The sequence below is a fragment of the Artemia sp. Qi Xiang Cuo genome, chromosome 1 (assembly GCF_049724085.1).
Source record: "Artemia sp. Qi Xiang Cuo chromosome 1, ASM4972408v1, whole genome shotgun sequence".
NCBI lineage: Eukaryota > Metazoa > Arthropoda > Branchiopoda > Anostraca > Artemiidae > Artemia > Artemia sp. Qi Xiang Cuo.
In genome coordinates this window covers 101541203-101560882 of record NC_142794.1, presented here as the reverse complement: position 1 = coordinate 101560882, position 19680 = coordinate 101541203, and the positions used below count along the sequence as shown (strand labels likewise).

Genomic DNA, 19680 nt, shown 5'->3' with positions numbered 1-19680 from the left:
TTTGCAGAAGAGAAAAAGAACAAGTGTGTTAATTCACCAAAAAGTTGAAAATTTTATGCGATCTGAAATTTGCATAAACAAATACATTAAAATACAAATAATTTTCAATTAAAATAAAATATCTAATTGAAAAATAAAAAGTACTTAAAGAAGAAAAAAGAAAAAGTGTGTTAATTCACCAATAAGTATAAAATTTTATGCGGTCTGAACGTTACATAAATAAGTTCATTAAAATAAAATAATTTTTAATTAAAATTATGCATTTAATTGAAAAAGAAAAAGAAATTGACGAAGAGAATAAGAAAGTGTTTTAGTTCACCAAAAATTATAAAATTTTATGTGGTCTGAATTTTACATAGGCCTAAACAAATACATTAAAATAAAAATATTTTTTAATTGAAATAATACATCTAATTGAAAAATAATGAGAACTTGAAGAAGAATATAAGAAGAAAAAAGTGTGTAAATTCACCAACAAGTATAAAATTTCATGTGGTCTGAACTTTACATAAATAAGCACATTAAAATAAAAAATTAAATTTTAATTAAATAGTACATTTAATGGAAAAAGAAAAAGAATTTAAAGAAGAGAAAATAAAAGTGTGTTAATTCAACAAAAAGTATAACATTTTATGCGGTCTGAACTTTACATAAATAAATACATTAAAATAAAAATATTTTTCAATTATAATGATGTATTTAATTGAAAAATAAAAATAACTTGAAGAAGAGAAAAAGAAGGTGTGTTGATTCACCAAAAAGTGTAAAAATGTTACGCAGTCAGAAATTTAAACTTCTAGTCCAGTTACTAATGTTTGAGTTCCAGAAATTTTTATGGGCTATTTGCAGTCCAAAATAGCGTCGCCTGGTATTACGTAAATTGTAAAGTTGAGTTCATTTCATTTATGGCGTCCATTATAATTTGTTCTAATTCAGAAACTTCTCTTTGTGGTAGATTGGCAAAAACTCCTTGCATGGGAGACTCCCCACTCATTGAAGAGCCAGAATCCCCTGACAGAGATGATAACCAATTGAATAAACTCGAAATGATAGCTAAAAATAAAAAAAATAATAATAAAACCATTACATCTAGTATGAGTTTACTGTTACTGAAATTTAGGATTGAATGGGAAAAATTTAGGAGTTTTTGGAGGCCTAATCAGAGGATTCGTGAAACCAATACTATATGTAGCAAATTGAATAAAAGCGGCATTCGGCTGGTTCACTTTTTAAACTATGCACAATATGGGACTCTTCTTATTTGCACCAAAAACAGTAAAATACTAAGATTTTTGCGTAAACAGGGGAGGGAAGGGGACCAAGGAGTAAATTCTCTCCTCAAGACACAAGAAAACTTGTGTTTGTTCCAAATTCTCATTACACTTCTTACTTTCTTTTGAAGACATGTTTTTTTTTTAATTAGTTTTTTTTGTAACAATTACTGGAGAATAAAGGTTCATTTAAGTGTATTTGGTTTAAGAAGTAACGTTCTAGTATTGCTTGTTGTAAAGGACCATAACTTTTCAATGTATTATTTATTATTATTACTTTTTTCAAAGAGCCACTTCACAGGGATTGAGTATCGTAGAAAGTTTGGAAGGAGCTTATTCGATTGAGAATTGAAAGTTATACTGCCCGTTTTAATAGTCAAAATTATTATTAGGAAAGAGGACACGTTTGATGCATGATCCCCAAAAGAAAGTCAGAAAGTCAAAAAGAAACTTCAGAAAATATTGAGGGGGATCTTGAAGTAAATCAAAAGACACTATATGTATATGGGTTTAGACCCCGCCGGCGCACCGATGAGGGAAGACCGGTGGCATCGGGGCCAAAAACAACAGTGGTGGCATGCCACTGGCACTCCACCGGCTCTCCGCCAGTAAGATCGTGCCGGTGCCTGATCGCGCTGGTGGCGCGGCACCGGCGCGATCAATGTTGACCGCCAACATTAATGTTTTCATCAGTATTTCTCAAATCAAAGCTTAAATTTACAAATTTACTGTCTCAACTCGTTGACAGTACACTTTCATAGGATACTCCACCTAGTAGCTACTGGTAGCAACCAAACTGTCATATTCTTGCAAAAATCTCACCTCCCTTCACACTCCCTCTTGTATTTTTTTAAAGCAGCCATGTTCTATAAGATCCGTCTCTTCTTTAAATAAAAAAAATTATGAACTTTTTGGCATCCATGCTTTCAATAAGAAATTCAAGATATTATCATTTAAATATAACACTTCCCTAGCCCCCCCCCTCTGGATACCAACTTTGATAGGATACCTTCTCTGCTTTAAATTAAAAACATAATTAACTTTTTGGCTTCCCTGCTTTAAAAAATAAATAAATTTGAGGTATTATCATTTAAGTATAATACCTCTCTACCCACCCACCCTCTGGATACAACCTTGATAGAATACCGTCTCTACTTTAAATAAAAAAATAACTTTTTGGCATCCCTGATTTCAATAAAAAAAAAATCAAGGTACTATCACTTAAATGTACTTATTCCCTATCCCCCCCCCATCTGGATACCATCTTGATAGGATATCGTCTCTGCTTTAAATTAAAAAAAATAATTAACTTGTTGGCATACCTGCTTTCAAAAAAAAGCGAGGTATTATCATTTAAATTTGCTAGCTCCCTACCCTCCCCCCCCCCTCTGGACACAACCATGATAGGATACCGTCTCTACTTTAAATTAAAAAAATAATTAGCTTTTTGGCATCCCTGCTTACAATTAAAAAAAACTCGAGATATTATCATTTAAATGTATTACCTCCCTACCCCCCCCCCCCTCTGGATACCACCGTGATAGGATACCGTCTCAGCTTTAAATTTAAAAAACAATTTACTTAATAATTGACTAGGTGACTGACTATATGGTTCAAACAAACACGCGAAATAACTTTAAACAGCTTAGAGTTCCTTGGAAAAAAATTGAGGGTATGAGTAAAGGGGTACAATGACAACAACAAAAATGACAAAATTGTTCAGATATACTTCAAGTTATTGGAAAACTGAGTCATAGATTTGCCATGGCATTCAATAAGATCCAAAGAATATAATTAAAAGGGAGCCCACACAAAATCCAAATTAGGCCAGTAGCCTAAGAGAAATAGCAAAATACCCAAGACAATGAACAAGTCCCAATAGGGGGCCCTGGGTCTATCAAAATGTTTCAATGGTTTCCCAGGGAGTTTGATATCATTTTCTTCCGTCTCCACTTTAAATGAAAATATAATTATCTTTTTAGCATCCCTGCTTTCAGTTAAAAAAAAAAAAGAAATATTATCATTTAAAAATTATAGCCCCCTATCCCCCCCCTATAGGCAATAATTTACAATTTTTTATGGATCATATTTTTGGGGTAACTTTCGTTTCAATATTTAATTCCCCAACCTTGTACATAGCTTAGTCTATAGCTAAATTTTATCTCAATAAAAGGTTGTTTTTTTTGGGGGGGGGGGGTACAAAATTTTCAGAAAGAAGATTGTATTTTCTTTAATCTATCAGGCGTTCAACAATTCTGTATTAAACATTAATAAAATCTTATCTAAAAACAGTAAAAGAAATCAAAATTCTGCAAACTTACAATTCAGCTGTAGAAACAATCTGTCGACTATCAATTTCAAAATCCAACTGAAGTTGTATAGTAGCAAATGCGTTCTATTTAATTTCAAAATAAAATTGTTGACTACAAATGATGCAAAAAATAGCAATTGGGAAACTGCATTCGAAATGATTTAATCTTATTTCATAAAGACGATACTTCTTTTGTCAACATATGAAGAACTGTGTATATTGCAACTGCATCTGTCTGGTTTAAAGCAAAGTAACAAAAGAGACGAAAATTAACGAACAAGAGAGTAGTGAAGATTATGATATGCAAAGTAATTGTTGGCATGTAAAGTCACTGGTGATAAATCGCTAGGGGTGGAACCGTGATTGGGTGATTTTCGGGGATTCGGGGAACCAATTTGTTTGCTGGGGTGACGCATAGATTTTCGGGGAAATACCCAAAAATTTGGAGGTAGTGCAAGACCTGTTGGATTTCTAATCCGGAAAATCTAAATATCAAACCACACGAGAAAGAAAAGCTCCGACTTTCTGGTTGACGCAATAAAGAATTGCCGCAAAATTAATTCAAAGTCATAGTACAGTAATAACACGGAAAAAAAAATGCCCGAACCAGGAACAAATTGCTAAAGTAATGCTTTCTTCACCATCCGGGTCAGAAAAAAGCGCTGAACAACATATACAAAATCTCCATCTCTAACCCGTTGCGAAATTTGTTTTTTTTCGTTATTTTTGTTATATAAATTTTAATTTTTTCCTGAAAAAATGAAGTGTCACGAAATGAGTGGTTGATACGTCTATCTGTATTAGAATTGAAAGCTGAAACCATTTCTGACATAATTTTTTCTTATAAACGTCAAATAAAAGGAAAAAAAATCCATTTTTAGTATAAAAATAGTAAAATTTCGCTATTTTTGGCAAAAAAAACTAAGTGATAACCATGATATCATTTTTATGTGTGGTTTTTTTGTCCGTTAATGTGGATCACGATATGTGCACGATTGACAGAAAGGACACTTTCCAAGGTATGGCAATTCTAGCATCTGTCACTCCCCCCCCTCGGAAAAACAGAGTGGCACCAATCCCAAGAGGGATTGTTTCTCTAGACGCCGTGACGCTCAAAGGTCGAGTCCCTATTTACCCTTTTCGGATAAGTGAAGCGGTGCTTTCTCAGATTCGGTACGAGAAAATATCACAGACCATTGTGAATGAACCATTTGCACTCATTGACCAGCTCTGGTTGTCATCGTGGTTTTTCAAGAGCCCAAGACCTAATTGGAATGGTTTTATGCAATCAGTTTTCTCGCACTCGCTGGATGAAGAAGCACAAACTCCTTGCGACAAGACAAGTATTTTTTTTTCCATGATTGATCTTTTTTTACCAATGATTCATGCCTATACTCAACCTTGTGCTTCATTGCTTGTCAGGGGAGGAAATGTGGATTTACGCCAGTCGTCACATTCGATCAGCCACTTTGGTGGAAGGCAATGAAGATTATCAAGTCTGACGTGTCAAATGAGCTGGACAACGTTATCATCAAACTCGGAGGTTTTCACTTGATGATGAGCTTCGTCGGACGAAAATAGTATACGCACCGGCAATGGTACCACATATACTCTCTGGGAAAGTAATTTCTGGAGCTATTTAAACTCTCATTCTCTTGAGCTCGGCTCTTTATGCTCATCTTTTAGGACAAGATGCGGGAACTTCGGATACTTTCGGCCTTGAGAAACTCATCAACGACATCCTTGAGGGCTACACGATTAGAAGGTCAGATCGGCACTGGACCGGCCTCTCAGCAGACTTAGTTATTGAACAAGATTACATGCGAGGCCTAAAGACATCGGGAGGACTCTCTGAACGCGACATCTAAACATCTGAACTCGAGTTCAGAAGACATCTGAACTCGAGTTCAGAAGACATCTGAACTCGTGTATACATGACAGATGAGGGGGACGAGAACATCCGTGTCATCAGCAACCACAATTGTGTCGCTATGGAGTGCAGTTTCCGTAGCCTTCTTCACTATGTCTAGATCAGCATCTCCTTCAGAGTGGTATACATCGCAACCGCTGGCTACCAGAGCGCTTCCAAGAATCTTCAGAAAACGCGATTTGTTCTCCTTGCATGAAAGAAACTCCTTTTTCTTCAAGCAAAGATTCATGTCTTTGGTAAATAACACTTCGTGGCTGACAGATCCAGCTCGAAGCAAATGGTTTGCATCGTTGATTGACGGACCGCCGTTGTATCCGTCGAAGACGACAACTGCACGGGGATACTTTTTTTGACGTAATGAATTCACGAAGACATGATAGCCTTGTATGTAGAAGTGACCTTCCACGGGATCCGATGGAGAAGGGTGCCCCCGTCTAAGACGAAGCTGGTAATTCCGACCGGTCTTCGGAACTGAGTATCAAACCCACATGACTGATCGACTGCTTTTGCTAGGTCGGGCTTGTTGGCCTTTTGCTTGAATCCATTTCTTTCGAAAAGAGTTGGAAGAATGGTACAGAGCTCAAACTTAAAAGCCCGACTTTTTTGTTGTCATCAGAGTCACTTGGTCTTTCTTGTTAAAGATGTGTTGCTTCAAGTTCTTTTCTGACATCTTGTCTAAGATTTTCTTTCCAGCTGATTCGTCTTCGTCAACATTCATGCTTGGAGATGAAATTACTCTATTTGCAACGTTTCTCAGTTCTACATTGCCTTTGAATGGGGATGACACTTCGAAGAAATCTACCAACTTCGCAGTATCTTCACAGTCACAGTTTTGTCTGTTCAGACTCAAGTCACGATGCTGCTCGCTTATAGAGTAGCCGATATTCGTCAGGTTCTGCATAAACAGGTTGCGATGTATACCACTCTGAAGGAGATGCTGATCTAGACATAGTGAAGAAGGCTACGGAAACTGTACTCCATAGCGACACCATTGTGGTTGTTGATGACACGGATGTTCTCGTCCTTTTCATCTGTCATGTAGACACGAGTTCAAATCGAGTTTACTTCTGGCCGGAAGCGAAATCCAGAAGTGAATGCTCAGCTTGGGATGTTTGTCAGGTGAGAGACAAGCTAGGATCAGAAGTTTGCCAGCTGATGCCGTTCTGTCACGCCATACTGGGTTGCGACACAGCATCGCACCTTTATGGCATTGGAAAAGGAAAACGTTATAAGCTATTGTTATCCAGCTCGAGTTTCAGAGACGCCGGTACCCTGTTTACCAAAAATCTGCTTCTCATGATGAGATAGCTGCGGCTGGAGAGAAAGCTTTGCTGAAGCTCTACAACTGCTTGGATGTGCCAAGTCTTGACACTACCAGGAACCAAGTTTTCCAGAGGAAAGTTAATACTGCCACATCATTCGTACACCCGCAAGAGCTGCCTCTGACTATGATGGCAGCGAAGTATCATTCGTTCCGAGTCTAGAGCCAGGTTCAGATTTGGCTAGGTAACACAGTTGACCCCCTAAGCTGGGGATGGAATCTTCAAGGCAACGAAGTTTTAGAGCCAAAAATGACGGATCTGCTTGCTGCTCCTCCTCATCTTCTAAAAACAGTGAAGTATTCTTGCCGAGCTGATTGTTGCGACAGTGAGAGATCCTCCTGCAAGAAAAATGGCCTGGAATGCACCATAGCTTGTCGAGTATGTAGTGGAGTTTCGTGCAGCAACGCGAAGTGTCAAGAAGATGAATTTTCTGACGATTAGCTTTAAGCCTGTGATTTAATTTTCCCTGTGATTTTTGTTTCTTTGATCAATCAGATGTGCAATTTTCTTACGTTTTCTTACAAATAAATTTTACCACGTCGTGTTTTATAGTGATGAAGGTGAATGGATTTTGATCTCAAATGCCTGCGAAGAGCAATGTTTTTGGGGAAGATTGGGGAGGATGGGTATTAAAAAGATCTTGAAGTATCTCAGAAAACCTAGTTTGTCAACTCAAAACTGATCTAGAATTTTCTATCGAACGCTTGTTTTTTTTTACCTAAAACATTAAAACTTTGTTTATTTTTGTTCAAAAACAGAGCATTTCTGATTTATTTTTTTTATATTTCGGAGAAACTAACTTCAGATTTCGTTTCAGCTTTCAAATCTGATACAGAAACACATATCAAACACCAGTTTCATCATGTTTAATTTTTTTCAAAAAAGTAAATAAAAAATTAATAAACAAAAACGACGAAAAAAACAAATTTCGCAACGAGTTAGGGATGGCTATTTTGGATATGTTGTTCAACGGTTTTTTCCTGTCTGGATAGTGAAGAAAGCATTACTTTATCAATTTGTTCCTGGTCAAACCTTATTATTCCTGTACTATCAGCCGAACGGCGCCACCTCTGCCGGCGGTTGCAAGCCGATGGCGTAGCTAGACTTTGGTGGTGGTCAACTGGGCCTCTCGTTGGCGGTGTTTGGTCGATCCACCGGCGCGGCGCCACGGTCTATATGGGTTATCACAAGCATTTCTACGATGTCTTAAGAATGGATATTAGCTTGAATCTTTCAGGACTATTGCCACTGCAACTGTGCAACTATTGCCACTGCAACTGTGCAACTATTGCCACTGCAACTACTACTACAACTGTAACTACCTGCAACTGTGACTTGGAATACTTGTGACTGTGACCTCAAGTACTTGCAACTGTGATTCTTGTAACTGCAACTATTTGAAAGGGTGACTACTAGCAAATACAACTACTTGTAATCATGACTACTTGTGACTTCAAATACTTGTTACTGCGACTAATTGTGAGTACGATTCAATGCTTCAAATACTTGTTACTGCGACTAATTGGGAGTACGATTACTTGTGACTGCAGCTATGACTGCTCACAACTGCAATTACTGAAGATTGCGACCGCTTGCAAATGCAACTATTTGCGACTACAACTGTGACTACTTGTGACTGCGTCTACTTGCAACTACAACAACAACTATGTGGGACTCTAACGTTGACTGTGAATATTCGTGACTACGACTCTGACTACTTACGTCAGGGACAGTGCATGCAACCACTTGAGACTAAGATTGTGACTGTGGCTATTTGTGAATATAACTACTTTTCTTTTTAAGTTGGCTGCTTACGACTACGACCGCAACTACTTGCGACTATGACTGTTTAAGATTGAGACCATTTCCTACTGTTACTACTTAAGACTGTGACCATGACTATCTGATTTACCACTTTGACTACTTGCGACTACGAGTGAGATTACTCGTGACTGTGACTATTTGAAACTGCAACTACTTGTAAATAGATACTATGACTACTTTTGAATGCTAATACTCATGACTGCAACTACAGGCATCTGTAAATCCTACCCTAGCAACTACTTCGACAATGACTGCGACTACTTGCGTCTGTGACTATGACAACTGGTGACAGCAACTACCCCTACGTCCAACCCCGACTACTATGTTAGTTTATGTAACTAAATGTTCCTTTGCAACAGAACTCCGAGCAACTGAACCCCTCTAACTGAACCACCGTGCAACTGAACCACGATGCAACTGAGCCACCGTGCCACTGAACCCCCGAATCCCCATGCAAGTGAACTGAACCCCCGAGTGACTGAACCCTTGTCTAGATGAGCCCTCATGTAACTGAGCCCCATTTAACTGAACCCTTGTGCAACTCAACCCACGCGACACTCAATACTATTTAATTAAACCATCGTGTAACTGATCCCCGTACAACTGAACCACCTTGCAACTTAACAACCAGGCAGCTGAACCATCTTGCATCTGAACCCCATGCACCTGAACCCTCGTGTAACTGAACCGTCATGCAACTCAACCACCGTACTCAGTTTTTCAGTATTCTACAAATATTAGGCAATATCATTGGGTAAAACGCAAGTTAGAAAATCTAAATGTTCAACCGTGTTGGAATTGTTTGTTTTTTAAAGTCATGACATAAATAACTGTCAAAGTGATTTATAGAAAAGCTATGTCTTGTTGTCAAAACAAAAACAAATACAGACGTCAAAAATCCCAAAAGCCAGATTTATTTCTCCTTTCTTATGTCTGTTAATAGAGGATCCCTTCGCCTTGCCACTTTGTACGGGGCTTGGCGTTGCAACTTTTAACTCCCTCATTCGAAAAATACCCTCCCACGGAACGCAACCCCCGAAATATACCCCTTCGTGGAAGTTATGGTTTTCAAATTTGAGAATTTTATTATGAGTTGAATTATTTTTAGTTTAGTTGAGAAGTGCCAAGGAAAGTGGAAAAGAAGAATGCAGAAAATTCCCGCGCGAAAAATTTCCGTATGTTTCCCAATAACAAATACTATCTGTAAGCAATGGACAAAATCTAAAAATTAAAAAGGCACTTTAACTTCTGCAATTGGGTTCTGTGATTGTTTTGTATTTAGGGAGAGAGAGATGTACCTCAAAAGCTGCATTTTAATGCCAAAACATCTCAGCTCACATTGAGCTTTTAGATAAATACAGAATTAGCTCTATGGGAGAGACGAGAGGGGGATGTAGGTAGAAATTGTTTTATAATTTCCAGGCAGTTCTAGTCTTTTTCTGTAAGTCAAAAGTGATTGGAGACCAACCAACCGCAAGGGTGTTTTCTGGAGGGCTATTTTTGACGGTGAGGTATTTTCTGGTGGGGGGTATTTTCTGCACGGGATGTTTTTCGTAGGGGAGGGGGTTAAACGACGTTTCCCACTGTCTACATTTTGTAATGGTTTTATATCAGTTTGCTTATTTATTTATTTTCATTTTGTGATTCTTTCTCCACTTGTACTTGGTTATCGTTTGGTTGAAAAAGGTTAATTACCTGCTTTGGTGAAGAACCGAGACAAAAGCTGTTTTCGCTTTATGTTTGGTGGCTTTTGGTTTGAAGTTTTTTCTTACCATGAATCAGACCTCTCCTGAACGTTGAGTAATAAAATCTGTGCTGAAAGAACATTCCCAATTTGACTTATTCCCAGATCACCAGGAGACCATTCCCCCTTCTCTTGCACTTTATCCCCCCTGGCTACCCTACGATTGTGACTCCTATGAGAATTTAGATGGCAAAAAGGTCTCACGATTTCAGACTGATTTAAGAACCAGTTTTTTTTTTTTTTTTTTTTTTTTTTTTTTTTTTTTTTTACACACAAACAGACACTTACAACATATCTCCTCAAAAATAATCTACCTCTTTCCAATAAACTCTTCAACCAACAACTCCATCCACTTAATATCAACTCGTTCTTACCCCTCAGTTTCACTTAAACGCGCTATCATTCTTTTACAATCATACCCAAACCTTCTTAACTCCATCCCTTTTCTCTTCTTCCTTCTTTTCCATACATAATCACATAGTTTCATCACAATCAACACCACTCGCTCTCTCCTCATAGGACCAGTGTTTGGATTTCTAGTTGCTTTGGCAACAGGTGTACGTGTTTCAATTTAGTTCAACAGTCCTCTGAATGTTCTCTGAAAAGCTCACCTTCGTCTTACCCTTCGTCTTTGTTGAAAGTAAAGGTCAAACATGCTCATTTTTCTCACTAACATATACTGTATGTAAACAATGGACGGATTCCCAAACTTATGGCAATTGCTCTAAGGGATTGTGGGGGGGGGGGCGGTCGGATATTTCCAAAGACATAATTACTGGACTTTCCACCATGATAAACACAGATATATTAGACAGTGATAACACAGATTTATTAGACAGTGAAAACAGATATAAAAATCAGGATATTTTGACAATGTACACCAGCGGTCGTCATCAGCAAAAAACGACCACTGATGTATGTGGTCAAAATATCCGGATTGTTATATCTGTTTTCACTGTCCAATAAAAGGACTTATTCACACTTGAACTTTTGTTAGTTTGTCATAGATTGGAAGAGTGGTCATAGAGAAAAAATACTTAATTTTAAGTCAATAATTCGGTTTATATCAGTGTAAAGAGTGTTAAAACGATCTTGGATTACTAAAGAAAAAAAAGTAAAAGGTAAAGAATATGGTATTGGACTTTACAGTCCCTACTGGCGGTGCTGATCTCCATTTCTTGGCCTTTCAGCCAGGAAGTGCATTGGAGGTTGGGGCCAACCATCCTGTGCTTTCGCACACCCTTCCTGTTTACCCTCCCCAGATTTCTCCTGGTACCCATTTACCGCTGGTTACTAAATCTCTACTGATCTAATTCTAATCCTTCCCTGCATTACCAGACAGAACGATATTTTTTTTTATGGTTCTCCTTAAAAGTTTGGAATGTCTCTTTTCTTATTAAAGTAGTCTTGGATATTCCTTCTTGTCTAATTTCAAAAACTCTGCCATAATTATTCACTCTTGTTGGTCAATCATAAAATTTACATTTCATCGTTAAGCGCAATAGCTTGACGCTAACTTAGTTTTCAAGCATTATTCAATTATATCTCTTAGTGAGTTTATTAAATAAACTTTAAGAAAATTTATGAAAGCTGTCTAGTGTATTCCATTTATAATTGTTTTCAAATTTATCCATTCATCCCATTTGTACAGAAATTAAGAGGCTTCTTGAATAATTACATCGAGATTAATAGGCCTGTATAAAATTTTAAAAAATGTCAATGTTTTTCTATTATTCAAATTTTGCCCCATTTTTCATTTATTCTTGATACTGGATACATCAGTCTGTTATTTGGATGTAGAAGGAGAATTAAACTGACTATTCGTTACATGTTTAAATTGAAAACAGAATAAATATGTTTTTGCCCAATGTTTTCTTCGCGATTAGTTTCAAAACTCTTCCAAAATAAACCCTTTATGCTACCACTACTGATATTTACTCACTGCAGCATAAAACTGCAAGAGGCATGTAAAGCTTCGCACGTTTCTTATCCACCCTGATGTGTCAAAGCTTCACTCTTCAAACTCTCCTCTGACTCCATTTTAAATTCCATTGAATCGAACATCCCAATTTCCTTGCAATCCTGCTTATCCCATTGAGGAACAGACTGCTTTTCTTTTGACCCCGAAAAGATCGTAGAAAAGTACAATTTTTAGTAAGGTTTTTAATAAAATATGGCAAATCCATTTTAACCGTTCGCTCTCAATACCACTAGAAAAAAGGATTCGCCTACATACCTTCAAATGTTTAGAATATTACTGCTAATTCTTGAATATGTTTAGAGTATTTTTTAAGGATTATGAGTTATCATAATATAGAGAATATTATCAAGAGAAACTTTATAATATTACTCACTTTCATCTGCACCAGAAGGTACAATTGAGGACACATTTGCTAAAGATGTTATATTTGCCACTCCTTGGCTTGCAATTATCTGTGTGGTATTGGTCGCAATTTCTGCTATCGTTGCAACGGGTGACTGTTGAGGAAGGCCATTGCGTCTTGGAAAAAGTGTGAGAGTTCGCAAAAATCTGGCCAGTGGATTTTCATAGACATGACCAACTAGTAGACCCAAAATCATTGTCACAAGAATACTGGTTGCGATGTTCAAGCCAAACAAATCACGGTCAACATTTACTTCATTGACTTCGTAAAAGGGAAGCTCTGGAGACCTTTCTGCTCGTCTAACAAGAAACAATCATTATTTTTAAAATAATAATGGTAGTAATTACCATCATAATAATATAAAATGTTATTCCTACTCGACTGCTTAATTTTCTTTTGGTCTTGTATATTTTCTTTGAAATTTTAGTTTTCATTTTTTTTTCATCTCAGTACTTTTGGTGCATTTTTATTGAAATTCGTTCAAGTTTTATATTTTCTTCATCTTTTTTCAACACTTCGTATTTTCTGTTTCACATTTTTTTTTCGCATTTTTAGTTCCTCCTAAAAGTATTCACCCTTGCATAATTGAATTTTCTATCCAATGCTTCCCAAATCTGGCTAATATAGCCCTCGAGATTCCTATCGGTCTATCAAAGCAACACATATTTCTTAGGAAACTTCTAGGCATGTAGGACGTAAAACCTGCATATAGTACCCTTTTTTATAAAAAAACTGACTTCAGCCTATTTATCTTTATCATCACCTTTGATTGACAATTTTTTTTGGCTTGTTTTTTATTGTTTTTTATAAAAAAAACTAAAAACGACTGTTAAGTTATGAATCAGCAATCAGCCAAGTAACATCTTTTGGCTAGGGCTTTTAATCTGGGTTGATGTGAAATAAAATGAATTGAAAGAGTAAAGGGGCGGAGTTTTATTCTGTGAATGCGCAAAAACTCTTTTTATGTAAGGAGACTGCTAATTAATGATTACGCATAAACAGAAGTCAATTTATTAGCTGAGGGTTCCAAGCGAAGATTTGAGGAGTTCCTGTTGACAATTTATGATATTAGCCGTGCCTTAACGGCTTAGCAAACTGCACGTCGGTACTTACGTGGATAAATAAGAAGTACTTTTTTCCGGTAAGAATATTCAATTTTTTTTATTTACTGGTTGGGGATGACGAGGAACAAGCGTAGACATAAAACAGAGGACTAATTTGGATCGATTGCGCATGACAAATCTGGTCATTTATCTTCAACGCAAAAATCAATAAATCGTGCTTCGATCCAGTCATTAGCGGACGATTTCTCGAAAATTGTTGAAATCGCAACGGAGTCTCAAAATACGCTCAAATCAATTGACACGAGATTGGGTAATCTAGAAAATCGAGTAATTTTTGTGGAAAATGCTCAAGCTATCTCAGGGGCGGATTCAGCCTTTCGTTCTAGGGGGGGCGTTCTTACAGAAAAGAGTGGGGGTAGTGTCATTTTTGTTGGCCAAACATGGCTGATTTTTTTCGCGTTTTAACTGTCCCTGTTGGTCTGTTATTTAATGAAATAGGGTTTTCATATATTACAACAATGCTTACAAAAACTGTACTTGATCAATTGACAACTGTTTACAAGAAAAATTCAAGCTTTCTGGCTTCATTGTTCTCAAACCTGTCGATTACCCTGTCAATGCTGATATCGATGTCATGGTGCACATTGAGGAGGGCCAAACCACTGAGTCTAGTTTACCCCATCTGTGCTCTGTGAAAGGTTTTCAGTTTGCGTAAAGTTGAGAAGCTACGCTCGGCAGATGCCACGCTCATTGGAAGAGATATGAAAGTAGCAAGAAGTGAGCTGATATAAGGATATAGGTCTCTGTCACATTCCTTTGCAGTTTCTTCCGCTGAAAAAAGAAAAATACCTTCTTCTCTTTTAACCCGAAGCCATCTACTTCTCCACACATGCGCTTCTGCCAAAGCAAGCGCTGTGCTGGTAGACAGCACGGTTAAGCCAAGAGGTTGACCGTATATGCTAGAAATCTCTTTGATGGAAGATTGCAGCAAATCATCAATACAATTCACAATATTTGACGGCAGCAGTACGGTTAACCAGAAATAGTTCAGCGTTCGCTTTAGAATCTGTTCTTTAAGTCACATATGACTGAGTCAAGCATAGGTAGATAAACAGCGCGTCGATAATATTCTTCAGGCGTAGTATGAGAAGGATTATTTCGATGAACCTGTCTTTGTGTAGTCCTTGGAACTTCAACAGACAATTGGATTTCATCTGACAGTTCTTTTACTTGCTCAAATACTAATGCAAACTCTTTGCTACACGTTTCCTGTTGCTTTTCCAGAACATCTAAAAGATCGGAAACGTGGCCATCGGCAGCGCCCAAGTCCAAAGTCGTCTTCCGGAATAACCGACTAAGAAGCAAGGTCACAGCAAAAATGATGCGTAGACACTGAAGGGATGCCACGAGTTCCGCACTATGCAACGATGTCACAAGCATCTTTGCCTTCGTAGTGGTTACTGATTCACTCCAGTGACTGATGTGTTCCAAAGACTGTATGATTTTTAGAATTTCAGGAAACAAACTGCATAAGTAACTCGTGCCACTCTTTCCACCTCGTCTCGCAAATTCCCGTGAGCTTCTTTCGGCACCTTATTCAAGACGCAATTTCTCTTCGCAGATGCATTAAAAAATACAACAACTTCTTTTGTAATGCCTATGGCATTTTTGATGCTCGAAACAGCTGAGCATCTTGAAAAGGAATGGTACAGGGAGTGGTTAAAGCAGGGGTAACGAGACGCGTTTTTAGCTTTTTTCTGAATTTCGACTACAGCACCACAGTTATTTAATACCATCATTGCACACCCATCCGTCCCAATACAAATACAGTCAAGTAGATTCAAATCCATTTCTTCCAAGAAGCTTAGAACTAGCTGGCCAATCAATTTTCCGTTGACAGTCGCTCTTTGTCTGCAGCAGAACTTTCAAAGGTGGCATGATGAACGTCAACAAAACCTATAAAGTCCTCGCGTCTATGGTTATCAAAGGCACAGCAGAGAGCTAGAATAAGTTGCAATGAATGTGAAACATCTGTTCTCATATCGAAAATGATGCTGTAATACCTTGCCGACTTTACTCTTTCTAGAATGACACCTATGACTTCTTTCGCACAACACTCAATCAACTGGGTTTGAGTTGTTTCGCTGGTATTGGTAGCATTTTTTCACGATGTTTTCAGTTTTTCCTTTAATTTACTGTAGCTACTTTCAACACGATAACGTGGTAGTTCTCAGAAGTTTCCTTCGTTGGAAATCGGCTTGTCATCCCAAGCTTAAACTACCACCATCCAGATGGCCCCTCAGTGGAATATTCTGCCTTCCTAGAAATATGATTGATTCCTGAATCGGCTTAAGCCTCAGTCTGTTTTCTGTTACCCGCTTCATTTGCTGTTCATTAACGCGGTTATTTAAAGATTCGTGCAGAAAACGGTAGGATCTAAAAATGACTTTCCAGCTTCTACTGCGTCACGATGGTACTGGGAAGTATCATGTACTGTCAGGTCTCCCTCTTTTTACAGTAACTTAGCAAATTTTGTGATAGGCTTTGTGTCAACTTTTGTAGGGCAACCTATTTGTTTGAGCCCCCGCTAGCACCAGGTGCAAAAAGAGGGCAGTATTTGCAAAAAAGACCTTTCTGGGCAGAAGAATATACAAGCAAGTGGAAACTCTGCAAATGAGAATCGTTCAAATACTTTTTTTCTTCTTTTCACCGCTTTAAGTGAACAGAATGCGGCATTTGGTATCCGATCAGCAGTTTCCAAGGCCTCTCCAGAAGGTCACCCTTTATTTGGTCGTCAATGGCATATATTGCACCGCTGTGAATCCCAATATCGTTTTGCGGAAACAGGATAGGGGGAGGAAGTGTTGTTGGATGATCACTCTGAACGCTTACGGGGTTAACAGGAGATTGCAAAGTGTCCGGAATTTGTCCATGTTCGCCACGTCCAACAGAAATAATTGAAGAGTTACTTGCAGTTACATTTACGCTATCCGTTCTGCAAGACTTTGAAATGAAAAAGCTGGCAAGCGTCTTTTGTCTGCGTTTTCCGACATTAGTACCGCTTAAACGACGAAAGTTCTTGTGACATACACACATTCAAATTTCACCATACACTGGACCGAAATGTTTGTTTTGACATTTCAGAACATTCAGAACCGGGAGGTGACGTGCAAGAACTAGAGCCGCGTTTTCAGGCTCGGCGGGTTCGAACACGGGTTGTTCTCGTCTAGTTTCAGGTTTATGGTTTTTCGTCTAGTTTCAGCGGGTTTGAAGTTTCAACCCCTTGTTTTCCTCGAGAACCCGCTTTGTGAAAACGCTTGATGCACTAGACGAGAACAACCCGTGTTCGAATGCGGGTTGTTCACGGCTCAGCGAGTTCGAACACCGGTTGTTCTCGTCTAGTGCATCAAGTGTTTTCACAAAGCGGGTTCTCGAGGAAAACACGGGGTTGAAACTTCGAACCCGATGAAACTAGACGAAAAACTTGAAACTAGACGAGAACAACCCGTGTTCGAACCCGCTGAGCCTGAAAACGCGGCTTAGCTAAAATTTACTGGGTAAACTTTTGCTATGCTATGAGGTGAGAAATACTCGAGGAGGAAACGGCAGTGGAGGAAAAGTTGTGGAATGAAAGTAATGTAAAAAGTTTTAGAATCTAGTTACAGTAGTTAGAACATGCGTTAATGCAGACTTCCGTAAGTGCAATAAAACAAAGCAAAAAATTACAGCCCGTCTAGGGGAGGGGGGGCGATCGTCCCCATCGCCCCCTTGAATCCACCGGTGATCTATTTTACAATCCAATGTTGCTAAAACAAAATTGCAAAAAAAATTGCGAAAACAAATTGTTGGAAAAAGTCGAAAAAAATTGCAATGCAGTTAATGAAAAAGTAATTTCATTAAAAGCGCAAATGTATATTATATCCACTGAGGAAAAATATCACCGTAAAATGACGTCTTCCTTGTTGGCAAGATTGATGTCGGTGGAATATTTATCAACAGAAAATAATATTATTGTTTGGAATACGGTTTATGATGATGTAGCTACTGCTAAAAGTATATTTCAAGAAATATGTGCCAAGGGTTTAGAATTAACAAAGGTTCCAGAATTTACAATTGTTGCAAATAAAAAAGAGGAAAAATTTTTCAAAGTGAATATTAAATCACGCGAAGCGAAGATTATGATCTTACATAAAGGGAAAACACTTAAAAATAAGACTTTCGGTTCAAATACAGCTATGAAAAATGTTTACGTCAGGAATGATGCTCCATTGTCTGTTCGTGAAGCGCGGAAGAGACTTTACGAGATTAAATTTAAACTGAGTAGTAAGATGATTTCAGCTTGGGTGTCTAATACTCTTCCTCCATTCATTAAGCTTGAGAGATAAGGTGTTGGAAAAGTGAAGCATAAGTACAATGAGCCGATACCAGAGCCAGTTAATTGTTGATTTTAGCGTCTCAATTGTTTGTTTTTAAATTAAGAGGCATTTTTTGCTATTATTCAATGAGTTTTGTTATTGTGATTAGCGGCACTAGTACAAGTGTTTGCCCAATGGAGAAAAAATTTTTTTTTTGATTGCGTCATCCTGTCTTTTTTAATTTGTGTGAGGTTTTCCCCTTTTTATTTTCTATGAGTTTTGTTTTGTTATGCTGTATCTTTTTATTTTGTGTTTCGTTTATAATAAATTTTATTTTTAATATATTTTCTATTTTTTTAGATTTTTTTCTTTTGTTATCGATTGCGGCCCTCCTGAATACTGGATATTACTTGTGGTTGTTGTATGTAGATTTAATTTTTCTTTGGGTTTCCTCGTTTGCCTCCTTAGCTCGTGTCTTGGAAAAATGAGTCAAAGAACGATGTTGCCACAATGTATTATTTATTTTTTTGTTTTTTGTTTTCCATACCAGGAAATTTTGTATCGAAGGATTTGTCGTAGAAACTTCAAAAAGGGCTCATTCGATTGCAAATTGGAGTGGCTAGTGCTCTTTTTAATAGTCGAAAGTGATCGGAGGGCAACTCCCCCCCCCCCCGCCCATCATTCCCTCAAACACATCCAATCAAAATTTTGAGATAGCCATTTTGATCAGCGTAGTTGATTTCCAGATAGAAAATATATTTTTGAGCCCCCACAACCCTCAGGACAAGGGTTTTAAGTTATACCCTTGGGGCATATAAGAACGATGTTGGCACAATTTATTATTTATTATTTTTTCCCTTTAAAGCAGGGCACTTCGTATCGAAGAAGTTGTCGTAGAAACTTCGAAAAGGGCTCACTCAATTAGAAATTGGAGTGGCTTGTGCCCATTTTAATAGTCGAAGGTGATTGGAAGGTGACTAACACCCCTTCCTTGCCCACCATTTCCCGAATCACATCCAATAAAAATTTTGAGATAGCCATTTTGTCCAGCGTAGTTGATTACCGGATACTGGTTGATTACTCAGAGCAAGTGTTGTAAGTTATGCCCTGGGTGAATATAAGGTTTTTATAATAGGCGTTGTTGTAAAAACTTAAAAGAAGGCTCATTCGATTGGAAATTCAAAGGGCTAGTGCCCTTTTTGATAGTCGAAAGTGATTAGAGGGCAACTAACCCCCCTCTCACGCCCTTTTTTCCCCAAACACATCCAATCAAAATTTTGAGACAGCCATTCTATTCAACGTAGTCTTAAGTTCTGGAAATTAGGTCTTTGAGGATAACAACCCCCCCCACAGCCCTAAGGGCAAGGTTTTTAAGTTGGGGCCTGGGGGCATATAAGGTTTTTATAGAACGCGTTGTCGTAGAAACTTCAAAAAGGGCTTATTCGATTGAATAGTCGAAAGTGATTGGAAGGCAA

General features: G+C 37.9%; 1 protein-coding gene across 2 annotated transcripts in view; it reads right to left on the bottom strand.

The window, feature by feature from the left end:
• Positions 1 to 504: 504 nt before the first annotated feature.
• The window catches only part of LOC148957015 (uncharacterized), a 31491-nt gene continuing 12315 nt past the window's right edge, over positions 505 to 19680 (bottom strand). For both annotated transcript variants that reach the window (XM_089097279.1, XM_089097288.1), the window contains exons 3-4: positions 12757 to 13085; positions 505 to 1053 (exon numbers count right to left, since the gene is read on the bottom strand). In XM_089097279.1, coding sequence (XP_088953405.1) covers positions 872 to 1053; positions 12757 to 13085 — 511 coding nt within the window. In that variant the 3' untranslated portion in view covers positions 505 to 871. The remainder of the gene's footprint in view (positions 1054 to 12756; positions 13086 to 19680) is intronic.